The sequence below is a fragment of the Pseudorca crassidens genome, chromosome 20 (assembly GCF_039906515.1).
Source record: "Pseudorca crassidens isolate mPseCra1 chromosome 20, mPseCra1.hap1, whole genome shotgun sequence".
Taxonomy (NCBI): domain Eukaryota; kingdom Metazoa; phylum Chordata; class Mammalia; order Artiodactyla; family Delphinidae; genus Pseudorca; species Pseudorca crassidens.
In genome coordinates, this window is record NC_090315.1 from 62,544,700 (window position 1) to 62,566,266 (window position 21,567).

General features: G+C 51.4%; 1 protein-coding gene across 6 annotated transcripts in view; it reads right to left on the minus strand.

Annotated features, from left to right (window-relative positions):
* Nucleotides 1-21,567, minus strand: part of FANCA (FA complementation group A) — a 53,617-nt gene that overhangs the window by 14,629 nt on the left and 17,421 nt on the right. For 5 of the 6 annotated variants that reach the window (XR_010938888.1, XM_067718110.1, XM_067718109.1 and 2 more), the window contains 17 exons: nt 21,213-21,289; nt 20,805-20,946; nt 20,361-20,494; nt 18,997-19,107; nt 18,153-18,248; nt 18,000-18,059; nt 17,129-17,217; nt 16,454-16,514; nt 16,314-16,363; nt 8,371-8,447; nt 6,722-6,835; nt 4,936-5,072; nt 4,529-4,599; nt 4,090-4,186; nt 3,512-3,699; nt 2,129-2,225; nt 1,052-1,228 (listed from right to left, as the gene is read on the minus strand). Coding sequence is in view for 4 of the 6 variants with exons in the window: in XM_067718110.1 (XP_067574211.1) it covers nt 1,052-1,228; nt 2,129-2,225; nt 3,512-3,699; nt 4,090-4,186; nt 4,529-4,599; nt 4,936-5,072; nt 6,722-6,835; nt 8,371-8,447; nt 16,314-16,363; nt 16,454-16,514; nt 17,129-17,217; nt 18,000-18,059; nt 18,153-18,248; nt 18,997-19,107; nt 20,361-20,494; nt 20,805-20,946; nt 21,213-21,289 (1,778 nt within the window). In the remaining 2 variants the exon portion in view is untranslated. Of the gene's footprint in view, nt 1-1,051; nt 1,229-2,128; nt 2,226-3,511; nt 3,700-4,089; nt 4,187-4,528; nt 4,600-4,935; nt 5,073-6,721; nt 6,836-8,370; nt 8,448-16,313; nt 16,364-16,453; nt 16,515-17,128; nt 17,222-17,999; nt 18,060-18,152; nt 18,249-18,996; nt 19,108-20,360; nt 20,495-20,804; nt 20,947-21,212; nt 21,290-21,567 lie in introns of those variants that run through there. The other variant, XR_010938889.1, reaches the window with a different exon arrangement.

Here is a 21,567-nt window from a genome sequence, read left to right on the forward strand (position 1 = left end):
GGACAGAGCACAGAAGCCACAGGTTGGGGCTGTGACGCTGCCCTATCTCATATTAGCTGGAGATCTCCTATGTGTCTGTCAGAAATATCGTCCTATGCCATCTCCCAGGGTTAGACTGGGAGGCTGGCACCAAGCCCAGATGAAGAATCAGTCATTTAACTCTGAACGTGAAGCTAACCAAAACTGTTCAAACTGGTATTTAAACTCAGTCCTCAACGCCGCTGCCTGGTCCTGGACAGCCCGCAGCATCTGCACAACAATCACTTTCTAGCTCACTGAGCTGTGCAAATGACCAAAAGATAAACTTGATGTGACAACATGCTTCCAACAGTCACAGCTCCACGCGTCAACATAGACTAACCTCAAAACCTCACACCGCTGACACAGAGAAGGAAGGTCTAGTACATGTTGGGAATTAGGAGCAAGAGAAATATAAACTAAATGCACAGAATATAAAGTGTAGCCATGTCTAGACACCATGCTGTATTGGAATAATTTTTGTGCCAATAAATGACATCAGAATTCAAAAACAAAAAAACCTCACACTGTGTGTAACAACGTGTCTCAGGGACACGCATGCAGCACACGCAGTGTGTGTAAACGCCGGGGCTGCGCGGCACCAGCAGGGACGTGTGCGTAGACAGTGATCGAGGCACGGCTGCTCCTGCCTCGTTGCTCCTGGCATCAGGCAGATGGTCAGACCTACTCTTGTATGACTGATTATTAACAATAAAAGAGTTGAAAAACATATACAATAAAACGACACAACTTCTTCTCTAAAGACCAGAACAAGCAGGCAAACATCCAAGAAATAAATGAAAAGTTATGAAGAGGTGGCAGAAACAGTCACATGGGCACGTTGTCTGAGCGGCCAAGCTTCCGGTGACTGTGCTTGGAGACACCCGGCCCCAGCTCACGGCCTGGCAGGCATGTGTCAAATCTGACGATCCCAGGAGTGATTTCTGTCGGGTCAGGCCCGCCGCCCATGTCCTGCGCCCACGGAGCCCAGAGCGTGGAGGAGCAAAGCAGCGGAAGGGACAGTGGGACCTACATGGAGTCCCTCCTGCTTCAGCAGTTCCCGCAAGGTCCTCTGCTTCCACAGGCAGAGAGTGGCTCGCTGCCAGTCCACGGAGGGCAGGCACAGGGGCCGCCAGGGAGAGCTGGCCGGGTCTTCCCAAGAGGGAGGGTCTCGGGCCTCTGAGAACCATCTGAACACCATGAACTGGAACTGAAAAAAGACAGTGGCGTGTGTGCTGTGAGACTGAGGAAACACGCAGGGGCCTGGCTGCGCCCGGCTGGTAGCGAGGAGCCCCTGGTCTCAGTGGGCAGCCAGCCCTGACCACACATCTCTGAGCTGCCACGCCGTGCAGCCGCGCACGGCCGTCACGCGCGACCCGCGGGCACCGGCATTCTAAGAAGTGTGCTCCCTGGCTACAGGAGATGCTCCCTCAGTGATGCACTGAGCCGCACATCTTTGCCTTAGGAGGTCGCACCCCCACCCTCAGGCTGACAGAGCCACAGGCTGCTCGAGGGGACCTCGGGGAGCTTGGGACACAGGGCGAGGACTTCCTCTTCTGGGCCGCTCCTCCGGATCTCTATCCCACACTTTAAAATGTCGGCACCTGGACCCCAGGCTGCTCCTGACGCGGTGGAGCTCCCAGCAGCGCCCAGGAGCCCGACGCGGAGCCTGGAACTCTGAACCAGGCTCGAACCTCATGGGAGACGTGCCCTAAAGCTCTGCAGGCGCAGCAACACTGGTTCCCGCTGTGACGGCACCGCCGCCTTTGACGCTGAGGATTCTAACACGCGGCTTCCCAGGCCGTCTTCAGAGGAAGCGCAGGGTGCTTCTTTAAATGCTGACACACTTTCTATGAACGGCAATCTTCTAACTTGCCTACTTCATAAATAAGGAGGGACATCTGTAGCTGTCACCTGCCAGCCCCTCCTCTTAACTCAGATGGAAGGAAAAGGCAGTGTTCAACCCAAGCAGACGGCAGGGTGGCGCCAGGAGACAAGTCTGCTACGAACGAGGCCGGTGCCGGGATGGAGGCGACACAGGCTTCAGGCCAGAAACCCGTACAAGACTGGAACTTACCGGAGAGCAGAAAAAGGAACCCACAAGACTCACCTTTTTTATAAGGCCTGGAGACAAACAGCTGTACGAGATGTCACGTGACTGGGAAGAAAACTTACACAAAGAATAAGAAATTGCCGCTGTACAAAATCTGAAAATAGAAAACAGATTATAACACAGAAATGGGATCCACGCAAAACAACAGGTGGAAGAAGAGCGTGAACTGCACAACGTGAACTGAGGGCCTCCCAGCCCGACGGCCGCTCGGCGCTCAGCCTCAGGCCCAGCCACGCCGGCTCCTCCGAGCCCTCGGGAAGAGCCCCCAGTCAGGCCGTCTGGCCTGAGCTCTTTCCACGTTGATGAGAGACTCAGAAAACACATGAACACGCAGGCTCTGCACGTAAGGGCTTGCTTTCCCAGCGTGTCCAGAGCCACGGTCAGAACCAAGGGAATGAAGTGAGGAGGTGCGAGGTGGGTGTTCCCTGTGTGATTGCGTAAGGCTCTCGTTCATCTGCATGATGGCAAATTATTCACTGTTCCCGCCTAAAAGAACCTCAGAGCCAGAGTGAAGCATGTCCGGTTTCCAACTCAGCCTCTGCCTGCCCATGGCGGGCTGTGACGTGTGGGAGGGAGAGGCTGCCGAGAACAGAGGTGACCATGAGGCCCAGAGAGTCAGGACTGTGGCGAGGAAGGGGCCCGACTCCCAGTGCGGACTTGTCAGTGGTGCTGCTGTGGATGGCGCGGACAGCTGGCGGGCACTGGTCCCAGGCCGCGTTCCTGTGCTCAGCTCTCCCTGTCTCTCCTAATGCCAGCTCAGTCCGTGAGCCGCGACCCTGGTCCCAACATCTCCCACCGGAGCCTCCGGCTTCCGTCCTGACCTCAGCAGCCACAGGAAGCCCTTCGGGCCTGAGTCACACGTGCACTCCCCAGGGCTCTGCCCATGGGATGGCCACTCTCACCCAACCCCCGCCCATCTCTCACAGCCGCCGACCCCAGGCTACGGGCTCCCTGCGACTCACCAGGTCCCGGGAGGGGGCCTAGCACGCAGTGTGCAGCGAGTGGATGAGCACGTAACTGGACGATGGGTCTCCAAACCCTCTGGATGGGACAGCTGTGTGTGTAGAAACCTCCCCCAGAGAAAGCTGTTCACCACAGGGACCCCGGAACCTAACCTGAGGGACAGGCCCAGCCAGCCGCCGGCCACCTGACCTGGAGAAGGGCACCTGCAGCCCACTGTGAGCATCTTGAAAAGCAGGTGGCAAAGTAGGGTGATCTCACTTTTCTAACTGAAGATACCAACACACACAAATACACCCAAGACAAGGTTCTGGAAGGGTACAGACCGACACGGGAAAGACTGGCCATCTGTAGAGCATGTGTGTTTGTGCTAATTTTGTCTGATGGACGCGTGTTACTTTTGACAAGAGGGACACTCACTTCAGACACAGGGCTGAGGACTCCTGGGTCCTACAGGGCAGGAGGATGTCGAAGAGCTCAGGGACGGGCAGGCCCCTGGCAGGGGTGGGAGGGCCCACATGCACCTCCGGGAGGGCAGACCTGGACTCGCCGAGGTGGACGGCCAGGGCAGCCAACCCCACCACATGTGAGGCACTCAGGCTCGGGCCCTAAAATAGGAAAGAAGAGTGGTTCAGGGACTTCCCTGGTAGTCCAGTGGCTAAAGACTCCGCGCTCCCAATGCAGGGGGCCAGGGTTCAATCCCTGGCCAGGGAACGAGATCCCACATGCCGCAAGTAAGAGCCCACATGCCGCAACTAAGAGCCCGCGTGCTTCAACTAAAGATCCCGCATGCCGCAACTAAAGATTCTGTGTGCTACAACTAAGAGCCCATGTGCCGCAACTAAAGAGCCTACATGCCGCAACTAAGAGCCCAGATGCCCCAATGAAGACCGGGCGCAGCCACATGCATACATACGTACATACGTAGATAAATACAGAAATATTTAAAAAGAAAAGAGGTTCAGCGTTGTGGGGGCTGGAGGAGGTGGCAGCCCTACCTGGTGATGGAGCAGTTGGCAGAGCCGGCTGAGCAGAGCCGGCAGGAGCCTGCGTCTGCACAGGGTCCTCACGAAGTGGGCGGCCCAGGGGCCCTGCCTGTGGGGACAGCCACAGAGAACAGTGGCAGCGGCCAGGCCTGGCCCTGCACTGCCCGCCTGGAGCCTGGTGGATGAGCAGTCAGGCACCAGAGACTGAAGAAAGAACCAGGCTGTTCCCCAACCAGGAGGGTCTCCTGTTGCGACGCTGACTGTCGCCACGCCCCTGCTGGATAAGTCAGCCCCCCCCCCCAGGCCCTTCCCCAGCGCAGCATGAAGTCGGGGGGCAGGACCAGGGCCCCAGGCTCAGAGCTGGACCAGGAACGACGGCCACTCTCATCACGAGCACCCAGGCCGCCCCAGGACAGCTCCAAACCACCCGGTGAGACCGCCTAGCCTCTACCTGTCTGGTGGGGCAACGCTGGAGGCCGCCATGAGGTTCTGACAGAAAGACGTCAGCAGGAGGTCCACGACCTGAGAGAGGAGAGGTCTCAGGGCCGCAAACCCACATCACAGCGTTTCCACCCTGGACGTACAGGGCCACAGTGGAGCTGACGAGACTGGAAAACGAGCCCCCATCCGGAGAAGAGGCTGCAACGCCTCAGCACAGGAATCCCCAAACCCTGGGAGGGGCCCCCAGGGGTCATCACGGAGCTTCTCAGCAGAGAGCAGGGTCAGCAAACCTGCCCACAAAGGGCCACGAGCAGCCTCTGCCACAACTTCCTCCCAAACACAGAGTCTGTACGCAAACGGCAGCACCGGCCCGAAACCCTCAACTCACATGTGGTCTCCCTGGTGCCCCACACTCACCCTCTGCTCCCACGGCTGGAGCTTGGGGGCCCGGACGCTGAGCTGAACCGGGGCCCCCTCGAAGTCGCTGTCATCCTCGCCGAGGCCCAGGGCGGAGCGGAGCTGTTCAGAGATCACTGCCATCTGAGCCAACAACGCTGCAAGGCAGGGACCGGCGCCATGAGCAGGGGTGCCATCCACCACCTCAGGGGCCACACTCTCAACTGACCCTGGGGCCGCTCTCGTCCCCGCCCGGCCAGCAGCGGAACCACTTTTCTGCAGTGCAGGTGGCCAGGCTTCTCCGAGGGGCTGGCATAGCTCTTCACGTCACCACAGCCCCTGTGTCTATACCCCGCGCCCCTCGCCCGCCAGCCACCTCTGCACACACTGACGCCCGCTGCGGCCGCCCGGCCCGGCCTCAGCAGCTCTGCCAGCACAGGGACTCACAGGCCTGGCTGGCTGACCATCTTGCGGCAGCGCTGGGGCCCCACACAGGCCTCGACCTCCCCAAGAACCACGTACTGCAGGAGCAGAGTTTGGAAGGGTCACGCTGACCATGAGGGGACATCCTGGGCCCTCAGGACAACCACGGTGGAGGCAGAGCTAACAGTGCAGAGCTGGGGCTGCCGACCCTCCACCACAGGTGAAAATCTGTGCGTAACTTCTGACCCGAAGCTTAACTCCTCACAGCCTTCCGTGTATTTTGCATGTCATGTGAATCTACGTGTATTTTATGCATTCACGACATACCTAATTTTCTCAACATTTCTAGGCAATGTGGTTTATCTGAAATTTTTGCAATTGTCATTTATCTCAAAAAATTTTCCAGTATATTTACCGAAAATAATCTGCATATACTGAGTGGACCCACACAGTTAAAAACTGTGTTGCGGACTTCCCTGGTGGCGCAGTGGTTAAGAATCCGCCTGCCAATGCAGGGGACACGGGTTCCAGCCCTGTCCAGGAAGATCCCACATGCCGCGGAGCAACTAAGCCCCCGTGCGCCACAACTACTGAGCCTGCGCTCTAGAGCCCGTGAGCCACAACTACTGAAGCCCGTGTGCCTAGAGCCCGTGCTCCGCAACAAGCAAAGTCACCGCGATGAGAAGCCCGTGCACCGCAACGAAGAGCAGCCCCCACTCGCCACAACTAGAGAAAGCCCACGGGCAGCAACGAAGACCCAGCGCAGCCAAAAATAAATTTAAAAAAACCGAACTGTGTTGTTCAAGGGTCAACTGTATTTCCTCCGTGAGACTCTCATAGGAATTAAATGAATCCATAATAAATAAACATCTACTGAAGTTACTAGGTGAAAGCATGCCTTACGTATTTTAGTTTCTGCATTTAGCATAGCAAAACTCTAAAAACACCGGAACCTAACATTTTACTTGTGGACCGCTATGGCCACTGAGCGCTTTGAACTGCTCACGCCTGTCCTCCAGGCCCCTCATAGGAAACAGTCCCAGAAGCAGAGGCCCAGTGCTGAAGAGCACAGCCACCCAGGCAGTAAAGGAAGGAGACAACGCAGCTTTCCTCCTCTATGTCTCCTGTCCCACCGAGACGCCAGGTAGCAGAATAACCATATTCTACCCAGACATTGGGACAGCCTGAGTGTCAGAAAGGAGGCACGCTCCACACCCACCAGGCCGTGGTCAGGTTCACTACCAGATGCTGAACTGCAGGGAAAATGCACTGACCACTGCCACTATGGGCAACGGAGCAGCCTCAAGCTCTGAGCACGTCAGGACTGGCCTGTGCACCCACGGGCACCCACTGCGGACGGCCCGACCCACAGCCCTGTCCTCACCGTCACGCTGGGTGGGATCTGTCACTGAGGCCCTGAGCTCTCGCAGGGCAGTTGTGAGCAGACCCAGCGGCTCCTCCTTACAGCTGGGCTCCACCTCCCTCTGCGAGGCTGCATCTGAGAGACAGGAGATAATTTTAACAATTAAACAGGTTAGATCAGATAGGAAGCACACGAAACTGACGCTGTCCCTGGCTTCTCCCTGCAGAGGGCACACAGAGGACTGGGGCCCTATGAGGAGGGAGTGAAACGCTCTCCCTGGACGGCGGATGTTAATGTCCTATCAAAGTTAAAACATTCATAAGGAAGTTTAAGAAAAACCATGGTTCTATACACACTATCGCCACAAGTGTAAAAAGCAGGTATGTAATGAACAAAGACCAAATGCATGTGGAGGGAGGGTGGGCGGGGAGAGCAGAATTATGTACAGATGATGGTTTAGTCCCTGTTTCTCAAACTTTTAAGTAACATTGTGATATTGTTTTTTACAACAGGATGTTAAAATCAGTATATTAGAGGTGATTACCAGTCCTCAACACACATTTAGTAGGTTTACTAAAAAATATTAGCCCTATGAGATACAGCATTAGGAAACATTCTAGAAGCCCCAAAAGCAGGACCATGGGGTTAGGAAAGGAGGGCAAGGCCTCACTCAACGGTCGACACAGCCCTACGGCCCCCTTGGCATCCTGTCTGCAAGATGTTTCGATACTGGTCCAAACAGGTGTGGGTCTCCCTGGCTGTCAGAAACTGTGGAAGATTGTGCAAGGAGGGTTCTGGCAGACAGAATTAGAAAACAGAGCTGCAGTTGCTCATGCAGCCTAACTGGCCCTGCAGGCGTCAGAGGGATTGACCAGCAAACAGCTGCACCATTTCAACACCGACAGACCAGGCCCTGTCCGGATGGCGCCTCGTTCCTGGGGCGATAGGGTGCGGACAGCCTGCCCAGCTGCTCCAAGCAATGATGCACGCTTTCACACACTGGCCCAGGTCCACATCACTGTCCCCTAGAAGCAGAAAGATCCCCAACCGTCCAAACGGCCAAAGAGCCATGGCAGACCCCCTACTAGGACACGGTGCAGAACAAGCACCACGGGCCTCGGGCCTGGCTGGTCACCTGACTTTAAAGCTCGAATTCAGGGCTTCCCTGGTGGCGCAGTGGTTGAGAGTCCGCCTGCCGATGCAGGGGACACGGGTTCGTGCCCCGGTCCGGGAAGATCCCACATGCCGCGGAGCGGCTGGGCCCGTGAGCCATGGCCGCTGAGCCTGCGCGTCCGGAGCCTGTGCTCCACAACGGGAGAGGCCACAACAGTGAGAGGCCCGCGTACCGCAAAAGAAAAAAAAAAAAGCTCGAATTCAGACAGGCAAACAGAAGCCACATGACAGCCTCAGCGGGGCACACAAAGATGAGAGATGGTCAAGTGGATTTTGTACTGCGTGTGTGTTCAGGGAATGACATCACAGGCAGCCCTCCTGGTGTCACAGCTGTCCCAGGGCTGGTGCTGGGCAGTCTCTGAAGCCACAGCTGTGACCAGACCCAGCATGACAGAAGCAGACCAGATGGACCAAGGTGCCACCGACACGTCTCATGGTCAGGGAAGTGGAGGTGAGATGTGGGCACGTCTGGGGACCAAGCGACCCACTGACCTTACCTTCTGGCTTCTTCTCTCCGACAGTGGAGCAGGCTTGGCGGTAGGTGGAGTATAAGGAGGGGGGAATTTTATCTGCTCTGGATCAGAAGAAAGCATTAAAATAGTCAACTATGACTCAAATTAATTCTCAAGCTTACAATCCCAAAGACTATCATAAAACAGAAATATGCAACAGAGTAAATCTAAACAAATTATACAACACCCCACAGCATGACCCTATGTTTAGGAAAAACATTGTCCATATGGACTTAAACGGTCCTGACTACTTCATATGTCCTATATAAACATCTCCCAACAGTGGGTTTTGTTGTGTAGTGAGATCATAAATGATTTTCACTTCTCTCATTCAAGTTTTGGTAATTCCCAAATTTTAAAGGTGAACTTATATTACTTTTAATGAAAAATGCTAACTAAGGAAAACATCCAATTAATGTCATTAAAAATACAAGTCCCGTGATGAGGACATGGGGCATCTACAGGGCACGGACACAGCTGGCACATTGTCATGGCACAGCAGTAAGTACAAGGACGAGAGCCACAGAGCATCCCCCCCCCCGCCATCAGTGCTGCAAACCGTGACAAAGAGATTCAACTAGAAGAACAGAGACGTAGCTGTGGTCCAGAGTGAGAATCCACACCTCCACACCGGGACTGGAGGGAGGCAGGGAATCTGGCTGGAGACTAGGAACTGAGGGCACCACCCACTGCCCTGGGGACTGGAAAGCCTTCAGTTTAAAAAACAGAAACCAAAAAGAAGAAAAGAAAAAACAGAAACCAACGCAAATAAAAAGAAAGAACAAATTCAAGGAAACGGAGAAATTCACAGAAAAGAAACTGTCAGTCATCACTTTTATTAGTATCTTCAGAGAAGTAAGACAAAACACTGCAGCTGTGAAACAAGAATGGACTGCTAGGGGCTTCCCTGGTGGTGCAGTGGTTAAGAATCTGCCTGCCAATGCAGTGGACATGGGTTCGAGCCCTGGTCTGGGAAGGTCCCACGTGCCGTGGAGCAACTAAGCCCGTGCACCACAACTCCTGCGCTCCAGAGCCCACAAGCCACAACTACTGAGCCCAACTGCCATAACTACTGCAGCCCGCACGCCTAGAGCCCATGCTCTGCAACAAGAGAAGCCACCACAGTGAGAAGCCCGCACACCACAATGAAGAGTAGCCCCCGCTCACCAGCAGAGAAAGCCTGCGTGCAACAACAAAGACCCAACACAGCCTAAATAGATAAATTAATTAAATTAAAATTTTAAAAGAAGAATGGACTGCTGTACAAAGGAATATCTGATGACAGAAATGAAACACTCAGTAAAAGAACTTGCAGATAAACTTGAAGAAATCTCTCAGAAAGGAGAGGAAAAACAAAACAAAACAGATACGCAAAATAGGACAAAAGAGAAAAAAATCAGAAGACAATACAGGAGATCTAATATCTAAAACATAGCAGTTCTAAGAAGAAAAAGGACATAAAGAGGACACATCTGCAGAGAAATAAACCAAGTAGAAATAATCAGCGTCTGGGATTTGCTTCAAAATAATCCAGAATGCTGGGTGGGTAAGTGAGTTTGAAGGCTATAGATGAAACAAGATTGCCCATTTATTGATAACAAATCTGGGTGATAAGATTCTATTCTGCTTTTCTGTCTTAAATTTTTCATAAAAAAAAGGTTTTAAGTATCCAAGAAAATCCCTTAGTACTGAAGGATATGAATTTCCAGAGCAAAAAGCCCACCATGTGCCCAGCCCAGAAGTAAAATTAGACCCACAATGAAATACACTGCTATAAAATTTCAGAACACAGGGAACAAAGAAAAGGCACTACAGGCCTCCAGAAAGAAAAACACAGATTCCCATGCAAAGAGTCAGAAACTGTAAGTTCTAACATCTCAGTCGCAACAATGGAAGCTAGAAGTCAATGGAGTGACTCTTAACAATTTGAGGGAAAATAATTTCCAACTTAGATTTCTATATCCGAACTACCTATCAAACGTGAGGGCTAAATAAGGTGTCGAAAAATCTACCTCACACCCATCCTTTTGTAAGAAGCTTCAATAGGGTGTTTTCCACCAAGACAAAGGAGTAAACCAAGAAAGGGGAAGATCTCGGGCATAGAAAGGAGAAGCCAGCACAAGCCAGAGCAAAGGACGTCAGTCCCCAGGTGACGCTGAAGGAAGATACAAGGGTGACAGCGGTCTTAGAGGCATAACAAGCTAGTGGGTCAGAGTGAAGCAGGTCAGAAGGCTCTAGAAGAGATTTCCCAAAGATACAACCGTTGGGATACTTGATTCTGAACAAGAGAACATTCAGACAACTGGTAGAGTTTCCAGTGAATCATGATATGTACAAGGAAAACTAAGATAAAACCAAGATAATTATAAACTCCAGAGAAAACAGAAAGTAACGATTCCTAATGATCAACTCTGAATACTGTTTAGATAGCCTTAAAAAACAGGGGTTTTTGTGGTTGTTTTTTTTTTTTTTGCGGTATGCAGGCCTCTCACTGTTGTGGCCCCTCCTGCCGCGGAGCACAGGCCCTGGACGCAGCCAGGCGCATGGGCCCGGCCGCTCCGCGGCATGTGGGATCCTCCCGGACCGGGGCACGAACCCGTGTCCCCTGCATCGGCAGGCGGACTCTCAACCACCGCGCTACCAGGGAAGCCCTAAAAAGCAATTTTTCAAAACCAACACAGGAAGGGCAGCTATGTGTATTGGTAAAGGAAAGAAAACTAAAACAGAAAAATTAATACCAAAATAATAATGTTATATGAAGATTCGGGGCGAAATATCGAAAAATCAGTTGAGTTGAAAAGGCTTGCTTCCAGAAAGAAAGTGAAGTGGCAGGGATGGGTAGGGAGTGGCTATTTCTCTCTCTCTTTTTTAAAAAAATAAATTTTTTTATTTTATCTTATTTTTGGCTGCATTGGGTCTTTGTTGCTGCACACGGGCTTTCTCTAGTTGTGGTGAGTGGGGGCTACTCTTCGTTGTGGTGAGCAGGCTTCTCATTGCAGTGGCTTCTCTTGTTGGGAGCACGGGCTCTAGGTGCTCAGGCTCAGTAGTTGTGGCACACAGGCTCAGTAGTTGTGGCTCGTGGGCTCTAGAGCGCAGGCTCAGTAGTTGTGGCGCACGGGCTTAGTTGCTCCGCGGCATGTGGGATCGTCCCAGACCAGGGCTAGAACCCATGTCTCCTGCATTGGCAGGCAGATTCTTAACCACTGCTCCACCAGGGAAGCCCCTGGCTATTTCTCTTAATAAACTTCATAGAAGTATCTGACTCTTTAATCTAACTTTAAAAAAAAAATTTATTCAAGTATAGCTGAATTACAATGTGTGTTAATTTCTGCTGTACAGCAAAGTGACCCAGTAATACATATATATATATTCTTTTTCATATTCTTTTCCAATATGGTTTATCACAGGATACTGAATATAGTTCCCTGTGCTATAAGTGGGACCTTGTTGTTTATCAATTCCATATATAATGGTTTGCATCTGCTAATCCCAAACTCCCACTCCATTCCTCCCCGTCCACACCCCTGCACTCCCCAGCAACAAGTCTGTTCTCTATGTCTGTGAGTCTGTCACTGTTTCATTTGTGTCATAGTTTAGATTCCACACATAAGTGATATCATATGGTATTTGTCTTTCTCTGTCTGACTTACTTCGCTTAGTATGATTATCTCCAGGTCCATCCATGTTGCTGCCAGGACTCTTTAATCTATATCTATATTTAACTCTGACAAAACTCGTTTTTAAAGATTAGAAATAAATATGTCAAAAAATTAGGGACTTCCCTGGTGGCGCAGTGGTTGGGAATCCACCTACCAATGCACAGGACATGTGATCCCACATGCCGTGGATCAACTAAGCCCGTGAGCCACAACTACTGAGCCCATGTACCAAAACTACTGAAGCCCGCGCGCCTAGAGCCCATGCTCCTCAACAAGAGAAGCCACCGCAATAAGAAGCCCACGCACTGCAACAAAGAGTAGCCCCTGCTCTCCGCAACTACAGATAGCCTGCGTGCAGCAACAAAGATCCAACGCAGCCAATAAAAAAAAAATTAAGAAGGCATACCATACAAATACCAAAAAAAAAAAAAGCCGGTTTTAATAGCAGACAAAACAGAAACTAAGGTAAAAAGCCTAACAGAGACATTACATAATAACAAAGGGAAAAACACCCAGCAAGAGAAGCCTGTATTTTAACAATTACAAACTTTCTTGCAACAAGACAAATCTGACAGAATTATAAGGAGAAACTGACAAAATCACAACCACCTCCACAATAAACTGATAAACCAAAGACACAGAAAACTATTCAGGATACAGAAAACTTGAGAATAAGCAAAATTTAACAGACAGACCCTACAGTCCCAAACTGAAGGACATGTGTTGTTTTCAAGGATGCGCGGAATGTCTGCAAATTCCAAGCAAATTCTGAAAGGAAGTCTTGACTAGTAGAAAAAACTCCATATAAAGTGAATCATATTCTTTGTGAAACATGAAATTAACATTGGAATTCAACAATAAAAACTCATGGGCAAACACCTAAATGTTTAAAATTTTTTTAAATTTACTTAAAACTAACTTACAAATTATGAGAAAATCATAGCACAATGGCTGGGTATTTACTTAGAACCGACCGACAGCGCAAGAACTACACATTGAAACTTCTGGAAGGCGGCTAAAGTGATATCTGGAGGTACAATTTATTAAAATATGCCTGTTTTAAAACACAAGTTATAAAACAATAGATTAAACCACCACTTTAAGAAGTTATAAAAGGAACAACATAGTAAACCCAAAGAAAACAAAAGGTAAATAATAAAGTTAAAATCTAAAAACAAATAGAAGATTTTTTTTAAAACAGCAGGGAGGGGCTTCCCTGGTGGCACAGCAGTTGAGAATCCGCCTGCCAATGCAGGGGACATGGGTTCGAGCCCTGGTCCGGGAGGATCCCACATGCCGCAGAGCAGCTAAACCCATGCACCACAACTACTGAGCCTGCGCTCTAGAGCCCGCAAGCCACAATTACTGAGCCCGTATGCCACAACTACTGAAGCCCGCGCACCTAGAGCCCACGCTCCACAACAAGAGAAGCCACCACAATGAGAAGCCTGTGCACCGCAACGAAGAGTAGCCCTGGCTCGCCACAACCAGAGAAAAACCCACGTGCAGCAACGAAGACCCAACGCAGCCAAAAATAAATAAATTTATTTAAAAAAAAAAAAAAAACAGCAGGGAGGGGGTTTCTCTGGTGGCGCAGTGGTTAAGAATCCGCCTGCCAATGCAGGGGACATGGGTTCAAGCCCTGGTCTGGGAGGATCCCACATGCCACAGAGCAGCTAAACCCATGCACCACAACTACTGAGCCTGAAGTCTAGAGCCCGCGAGCCACAACTACTGAGCCCACGTGCCACAACTACTGCAGCCCGTGTGCCTAGAGCCCGTGCTCCGCAGCAGGAGAGGCCACCTCAATGAGAAGCCCCAACTCGCCACAACTAGAGAAAAGCCCATGCACGGCAGCAAAGACCCAATGCAGCCAAAGATAAAAATAATAAAATAAATAAATTTATTAAAAAAAACCAAAACAGCAGGAAGGACACAATATTAAAAGCTGGTTATGTGATAAAATTAATAAAACAGACAAGTCTTTAAGTAATGAATGAGTCATAAAAAAAGGCAAAATTAACACTAGCATGAAAAAAATTTTAAGGGATGAAAAGTACAGATGAGGTAGAAAAATTTTTTAAATCACAGTAGAATATCATGAAAAATGATACATCAATAGATTTGCAAACTTAGATGAAATGGACAATTTTCTAGAAATATATATAAAAGCTAACTCGAGAATAAAGAACCTGACTAAACCAATAACCATTCAAGAAACTGAGTCAGCAGCCAAAAGTTTCGCCTCCACAAAAGACACCAGGAACAGATGATTTTGCAGCCAGATTTTACCAAACCTTAAGGGACACATGATCCCTGTGTGACAAACTATTTCAGGGGACAGGAAAGAGGGAAGGCTACCCGGTTTGTTCCATGAGGAACCAAATACCTTAATGGCAAAGCAGCCAAGGTGAGTGTAACAAAATGAGACACAGATGCCTGAACTCTAAATAAAGTATCAGTAAACCAAATTCAGCAGTTCATAAAACAAAAAACTGTTACCAATTAGGGGGTATTCCAGGAACGCAAAGACAGTGGAAAAACCTATCAATGTAATTATCACATAGCCGATGACAGGAGAACAGCACAATCATCTTAAGGGTTGCCAAAAAAAAAAAGCATGAATTCCTGCTAAAAGTCCTTAGCGAATTCACAGAGGGAACTCTTTTAATATGGCAAGGAGGATATATATATATATATATAAATGGTAAAACTCTAGAAGCAGTCCTGTTTCAGCCAGGAACAAGACGCGAGGCCAGCTTTCACTCCTACGATTGCTCATTATATTAAAATCCTACCCAATACAGTGACAAACACCGAGAGGCATAATAATCAGACAGGAGGAGGCAAACTTGATCTTGTGGACAGCGTGACTGCATAGAAAATCTCACCACCCGCTGGGAGTAAGTTCAACAGTTAACGGAAACAAGGGCACCTACACCTCAGCAACAGCTGATGAAGAAGCCAGAAAAGAACATGCAATTCACAACAAAAGCTAGGTACCGAGTAGCAAGGCTGACAACAATTTACAAGAGTTTTATAAAGAAAAAACACTAGTAAAAGACTTGAATAAACAAAGATGTACTGTGTTCCTGGAAGGAAAAACTCAGTACCATAATAAAGCCAAATGCCTCAAGTTAACCTATAGAATCAATGAAACTGCACTCAAAATTTTCAAGCTTTCATGGAGATACAGCCAAGGGTGTTCACTGAAGCACCGCTAACAGAACATAAACGTGAAGTAACCCAAGGGTCCAACTCCAGGGTGGTGAGTGCATCTATTTATTCCGTAGGCATGTGGCCTGCACCCGGGGGGGTGCGACGTGGCAGTCTGCAGACACAACAGAACTCCACACAGCATTAAACAAACCAGAGCACACGACCAGTGGGGGGAGTGAAAATGCAAGTCACAGAACAACACACACTGCTATCAAATCCACTTTGAAAACACACAAGAGCACACTGTGTGGTGTGTTTGTGTGTGGACATGATTTACAGTTATAAACATATAAAACAAAAGGATAAAAAATAGAGGAAAAATTTATGCACCAACTTCAGGATAATGATTTTCTTGGAGGAAAAGGGGAGGGGATCAGAGACCTGGGGTAAGATGTATCTGGACTATTTCAAGGAAAAAAGGAAAGATAGCAAAAATATTAATGCGAATGGGGCATAGGGGTGTTTTTTTTACTGGTCTCTTTACTTTTGGAATATCTTATGCCAAAAATAAATAGAAGTAAGGATCCCAGAGAATGGCCTAATCATAAGATGAAAAAGCTTATTTTTACTTTCTAGGCCCTTTATCTTTTCAATCTTCTCACAGGACCCATCACTTCCCATAAGACACTGGGAAACAGGGTTGATCGTTTTCTGTTTCTACCACCTCTCTGCTCCTGGAGGTCCTCAGTGTGAGCCGGGGGATGGGACCCCTGTGCTACACGTGGTCTCCACTCTCCCCAAATCATCACAGTGGAAGGCTTTCACCTCTCCCTTTTCCCTCTTTCCTTAAATTCTCCTCCTTTCCCAATGATTATGTAGCAAAAACACTATTTTCTTTAATTCCCAGACTAATCATCCTAAAAGTTCATTGAAAAATGCTAAGTTGTGATATTCAGAATCAAAGAAATTTTCTTTTTAACATTTTAACCGACTAATTTTGAGCCAACTTTTTATAAGTAAAGCATACATGTGACAAAACACATTTCTCTACAGAAGAGCCACAGCTCCTTGCGCTGTTAGCCCCCAGACGAGCCGCGCTGCCATGCATACCTCCTCAGGGACTCTATGAGAGCGGCCCGGGAATCAGGGATCCTCGGGAGCTGAGAGGGAAGACAGGACTTGGGTGAGACGCCAACAGGGACCCCGCTCTCTGCCGACCCAGCCCCACGTTCACGGCGACGTGTACTGACCACTCGCGGTGTGAGCAGGGCGGGGAGAAAGTGGGACAGGTAGTAGGACCTCCGGAATATGCTGCAACAGAAAAGGCCAGGCTCAGGGGTGCCCCACCTCGACCAGAGGACCCTCAGTGAGGGCAATGACCGGCCAGGGCCGTCCCTGCAGGCCAGAGCGTGGGCCACGTGGTGTCACGTTTCAAGGCTATGACATTATATCACATTTTCAAGTTTTCTTTCCCACTGTTTTGGGACATTTCACACAAAGGGAACTCTGTGCTGGTGACCTGCACCCTGAGAGTCTGGAGGATTCTAGATGCACGGCCCTGGAACCTGGGTTCATCCGCGGCCACGAGGTCGACCGTGGGAGCTGGAAGCTGTGAGCGTTTCTCAGAGGCAAAGCCTTAAGAAACCTACCCCACAGCTACCCCGTACTGGTAGCAACCAGAATTCAACGTGTTTTGGCGTCACACCAAATTCAACAAAATTTTGCTATTCAACTCCCTGTGCTGGCTTCACACGGTCACCGTTGAAGCATGAACAAGAAAAGTCATCGTGGCCACAGGGAGGGCCTGTCTGGTCCCTCTGAACAGTCTGTGCTGCGGGGCACCTGGGCTTTCCGCAAGGGAGCTCATGTCACAGCAGGGGCTCAGCAGCACCTGCCCACCAGCCCTTCCGGCAGCGTGACCCCACCTGGCCTCCAGGACGGCGGCGGGAATCTTCCCCGTGTGTTCAAACACCATGATGGCCTTCTCAACATCCTGGGCCGCTTGGCAGCGGGGCTGGCTCCAAGTGGGGAGGACGGAAAAAAACAGAAGATTTAAAAGAAAAGGCAGGAGCAGAGCGGGGCCACGGTTCTGTGGTCAGGCGAGAGGCATGACAGAGCAAGCGGACATGCAGACAAATGCCCTGATACCAGCAAAACCACAAGGAGGGGTCAACTGCTGGCCCGGCCCCAGAGAGCTCAGCACCTCTGGGGAGCCACAGCCACCCCCAGGTTCCATGTGTCTGTGCACTCCACCCCGCTTCCTGCTGCCCTTCTGGGAGAGACAAGGATCCCAATGCAAGATTTTCAGGTGGGAAGGTGCCAAGACCTAATTTTTGAGATTTAAAAAAATTATGAAATGGCAACTTGTGAACAGCGATAAATCTTAAATAGAAAACTTAAAGTATTCGCCTAACAGTCCAACAGCAAGGGCTCTCCAGAGACTCGCAACTTTGAAGTCAGAGTGTCTTAGGAAAGCACACACACACCGCATATGGCCATCCGACATCTGGTCTACATAAATATAGTTCACACTTTTTTCTGTAATTCCTAGAAGAACATGACACCGCCCTTCCCCAACTGTTTTACAGACCACTTTGTCCGTGAAACCACGGGAAGGGGGACCTCCTGGAAGAAGCATCCCTGTAAAAGGTGACCCTCGCTGCTGCTCTGAAGAGTGTGGATACGACCGGACAAGCCCTGGAGCACAGCTCACCCCGGCTGCCGCACACGCACTGGGGCCCAGACAGAAAAGGCTCGGACACGCAGAGACGCTCAGCGACAAGCCCGGGACATTACCTCCGTGACGTCCCCAGCTGAAGACAAATCCTCATAGAGCCCCATGTTTTCTACAGAAACCTGCAAAGACACGGGCGCATGTGAGGACCCAGATAGGCACTGGCCTCCGTGGAGACAGAGGAGGGGCAGGCAGCAGGGGAGGCTGGGACTCGCCTTGAGGTCGGCCAGGCGCGTCCTGGCCAGCGCCACGTAGTCGGTGAGGAGGCTGCGGTACTTGCTGGGAACCAGTGGCGGGTGGAGGATGTGCACCTGCGGGCAGAGGGCGGAGCAGGTCCATCAGCCCGTCAGCTGTCCTGACTTTCTGGGGGAGACACTCGTACTGACGGCAACAAAGTTGAAGAATTAGCCAAAGACCCCAGGGCCACAGCTGGAGGTGGGGCAGACGGAGTCCTGGGTGAGGGTCTCGGCACGGGGCCAGGAGGGGCAGCAGGGACTGAGATGCACGGGGAGACCAGACTCCAGGCTGCATGAGTTACGTCACGTGTATTCTTTGAAATGAAATACGCATTTCTTAATTAAAGAAAGAAGGTGAGATTCATCTTCCAAGTGCCCTACCCCTCAAAGTGGATGCTGGTTATAGTCATCTGATTACAAAAGAAAGCTCACTGCAAGGCGCTTTCTAATCATGAGACTAATGTCCATGGTGATAAAGAACGTAAACTGGAGCGTGAAGTCTTCCACTCCCAGAAGGAACGTCCACAGCCACTGGGGGCAGATTCTTCCAGATACATAAAAATATATCATTTTTAAAAACCAACCACGGGACCCAGGGCACTCGCCGGCTTCGGCGTCCGTGCTATGGGGCCCCTTCCTATGCAGGCGCCAGGCCCCCTTTGCTCACTCACCAGCTCCTAGGACCACATGCGGCTGGTCTCTGGGCATTTGCTGTAAGAAACACGCCTCCCCAGGAGTGCACCAACACCCCAGGGTGGCGTTTGCGTTCTGCGACTGCCACTTGCGGGGCTTCCCTGAGCCGAGCGCGCCGCCGGCCTCTCACCTGCAGGTACCGGGGGGCCTCGAAGGGCACGAGGCCAGACAGGAACTTGAAGAGGAAGACCAGCGCCTTCTTGCTGGAGCCGTGGAAGGCCCTTGCGCTCCCGAAGGTGGCCTGTGGAGAGAATGGGCATGAGGTGGGGGCGACGGAAGGACTTGCCGTGTGGTGGCCGTGGCTACATCCCGGCCTCCAAAACAGCAGAAAAAGGGAAGCAGAGCCATTTCAGTTCATTTTTCTTTAGGACGGCATGGCTGTGGCCTAGTTAAACAGATGGACTGAAAATTTATTTTAAAAATTAAAAATATATTGCTGGAGAAAATGGTAAATATGGTGCCTTTCTATGAACATTAGAGACAGGATTTGTTAGCCACCCCGCGAGAGTCCCTTCCTCACAGGTGAATTCATTCCACTCCAGCTCCAAGCCCGTCTGAGCGGATGAGATCCCTGCAGGGGTGGGCCCTCGGGCAAAGTGCCCAGGCCACAGCAGGACAGTGGACTCTTATAGAACCCAGGGCACCCAGGGGTGCCTGGGGGTGCCCAGGGCAGGGAGGTTCTGAAGAGGTGTCGGCCCTGAATTATGTCCCCATGAGCCTGCAGAGACCAGCACTCGCCTCATGCCGGCCACAAGAGGCCCACCTGCAACACCACGAGGCCCACGGAAGCTCCTCCTCCAAAGCACACCCTGTGGTTCTTCTTAACAATTGTGCTGTCAGACGACAGGCACAAAGTCATCAGAACGAGCACACAAGGCCGACACCACTGGACCTATGCTTGGAGCACCGAGTGGACTCTGGTAAGTCCCTCAGTGCCAGGACTGTGGACGCAGTCACTGAGTCCACGTGCGTCCAGCAGGAGCCCCTGGCCCGCTGTGTGGAGCTGGGGGAAGCACGGGGCCAGGAGGGAGCTTCATTCCGTGAAAGAAAGAGCCACGCCCACCATCTCTATGGCACACCAGGCACAGAGCCCGGTGGATGCAGAGAGAGGCGGGCTCTCCAAAGAGGCCACAGCTACACCACCCAAAGCTTCTGCAAAGAACAGGGCTCGTAAACCCAAATCCACACACGCCCAGCCGTCAAAGCTGATCCCAAAGATGCCCCCCAGGCCCAGCCAGGTTCAGCAGCCTGGGAAGAGGGGCAAACACGCGCAGGTGGAGGGAAACAGGGAAGAGAGGAGGGCGCTCCCCGACAGACGTGAAACCAATCACAGCGCAGCACACTGTGCAAAAAAAGGCAGCTGTGTTCGCTTTCACCCTTTCCTGCTGGATTTCACTCATTTTCTCGTGAGAGACGGCAGGAGGCTCAATGAGGCAGATGGGAATCTGAGCAGCCTCAGCAGAGCCGGCCCCAGCGGAAGCGCAGGTGGCTCACCTGGAACCAGGCGGCATAGGACGGGAAGGCCGCTGGGCCCTCCAGCGCAGCCTGCCGTGCAACCAGGAACGCCAAGACCATGCTGTCCAGGTCACAGCTCTCGAACGCATGAGTCAGCAAACGCGACACCCAACCTAGGTGAGAACAGTGGCACGGCTGTGGACGGGGACTGGGGCGGGGGTGCGGGGGCAGGCAGGACAGTCCCCTCACCCAACACCGACCCCCAGGCCCTGGGTGGCGGCCCACACGCAGCCGAGCAGCGGGTACACGGGCAGGCCGACAGCAGAGGGCGGTCCAGAGGGCACCGACTGGGTAGGCAGGAAGGGCTTCCATCCTCACTGAGCCAGACACAGCGATTCCGCCCGCAGGCTCGCCCCAACGCCGGTCCACGGATCACACGCACACGCACGCACGGAACACAACGGGGCTCCCATCCCCGCGCACCATCAACGAGCTGCTGTGCGTCTGGCAAGCAGATCACCAGTGTGGACACGCAGGACAGCACGTGCTGCCAGTTCACCTCCTGTGTCTCCAGAGCCTCTTGCAAGTGGCCCACCAGCTCCTCTGGGCTCAGGACCACGAAGAGCTGAAACCGAAGTGTCAAAGCTGGACCCCCACTCCCTCCCACTCCGCGTCGGACCCAGCCTGGACTCGAGACGCCTGCCCTCCTGACCCCCACAGCCAGCAGTGGCTGCAGGGAGTTCTCATCTGGGGACAAGGTGCTTTGCCCAAGTGAAAAGTTCGGTCTCTGCACCCGGACGGCAGTCCAGCCATGGACGGCCGTGGCTGTGGCATCTCCTGGGACCCACAGAGCCCGTGCAGCAGGTCTTGGACCCCACCCTGTGCACTTACCCTACGGTACAGGCCACTGAGCAGAGGCGGGGTCCTTGCAAAGCTCCACTCTCTCTGCATCTGAACGGCGTCGGAAACTTCATTCAGGAGGAAATACACATAATGTCACATCAGTAATCATCAAAAAGTTCAGTATCAATAAAGTACCTTGTTTTAATTTGCACTTTTCCAAATGTATGTGAACTTCACCATTTCCCCATTTTCCAGCCATTTTTTTATGTCATGAACTGTCTGTCTTTGGTAATCCTTGATCATATCTGCTATAAACATCCTCCAACCCATCAGTTACACTTTAATTTTGCTGCTTTTAAACTTTCACTAAGAATAAGCAGTCAGTGAGGACGTGTTGAAAGGA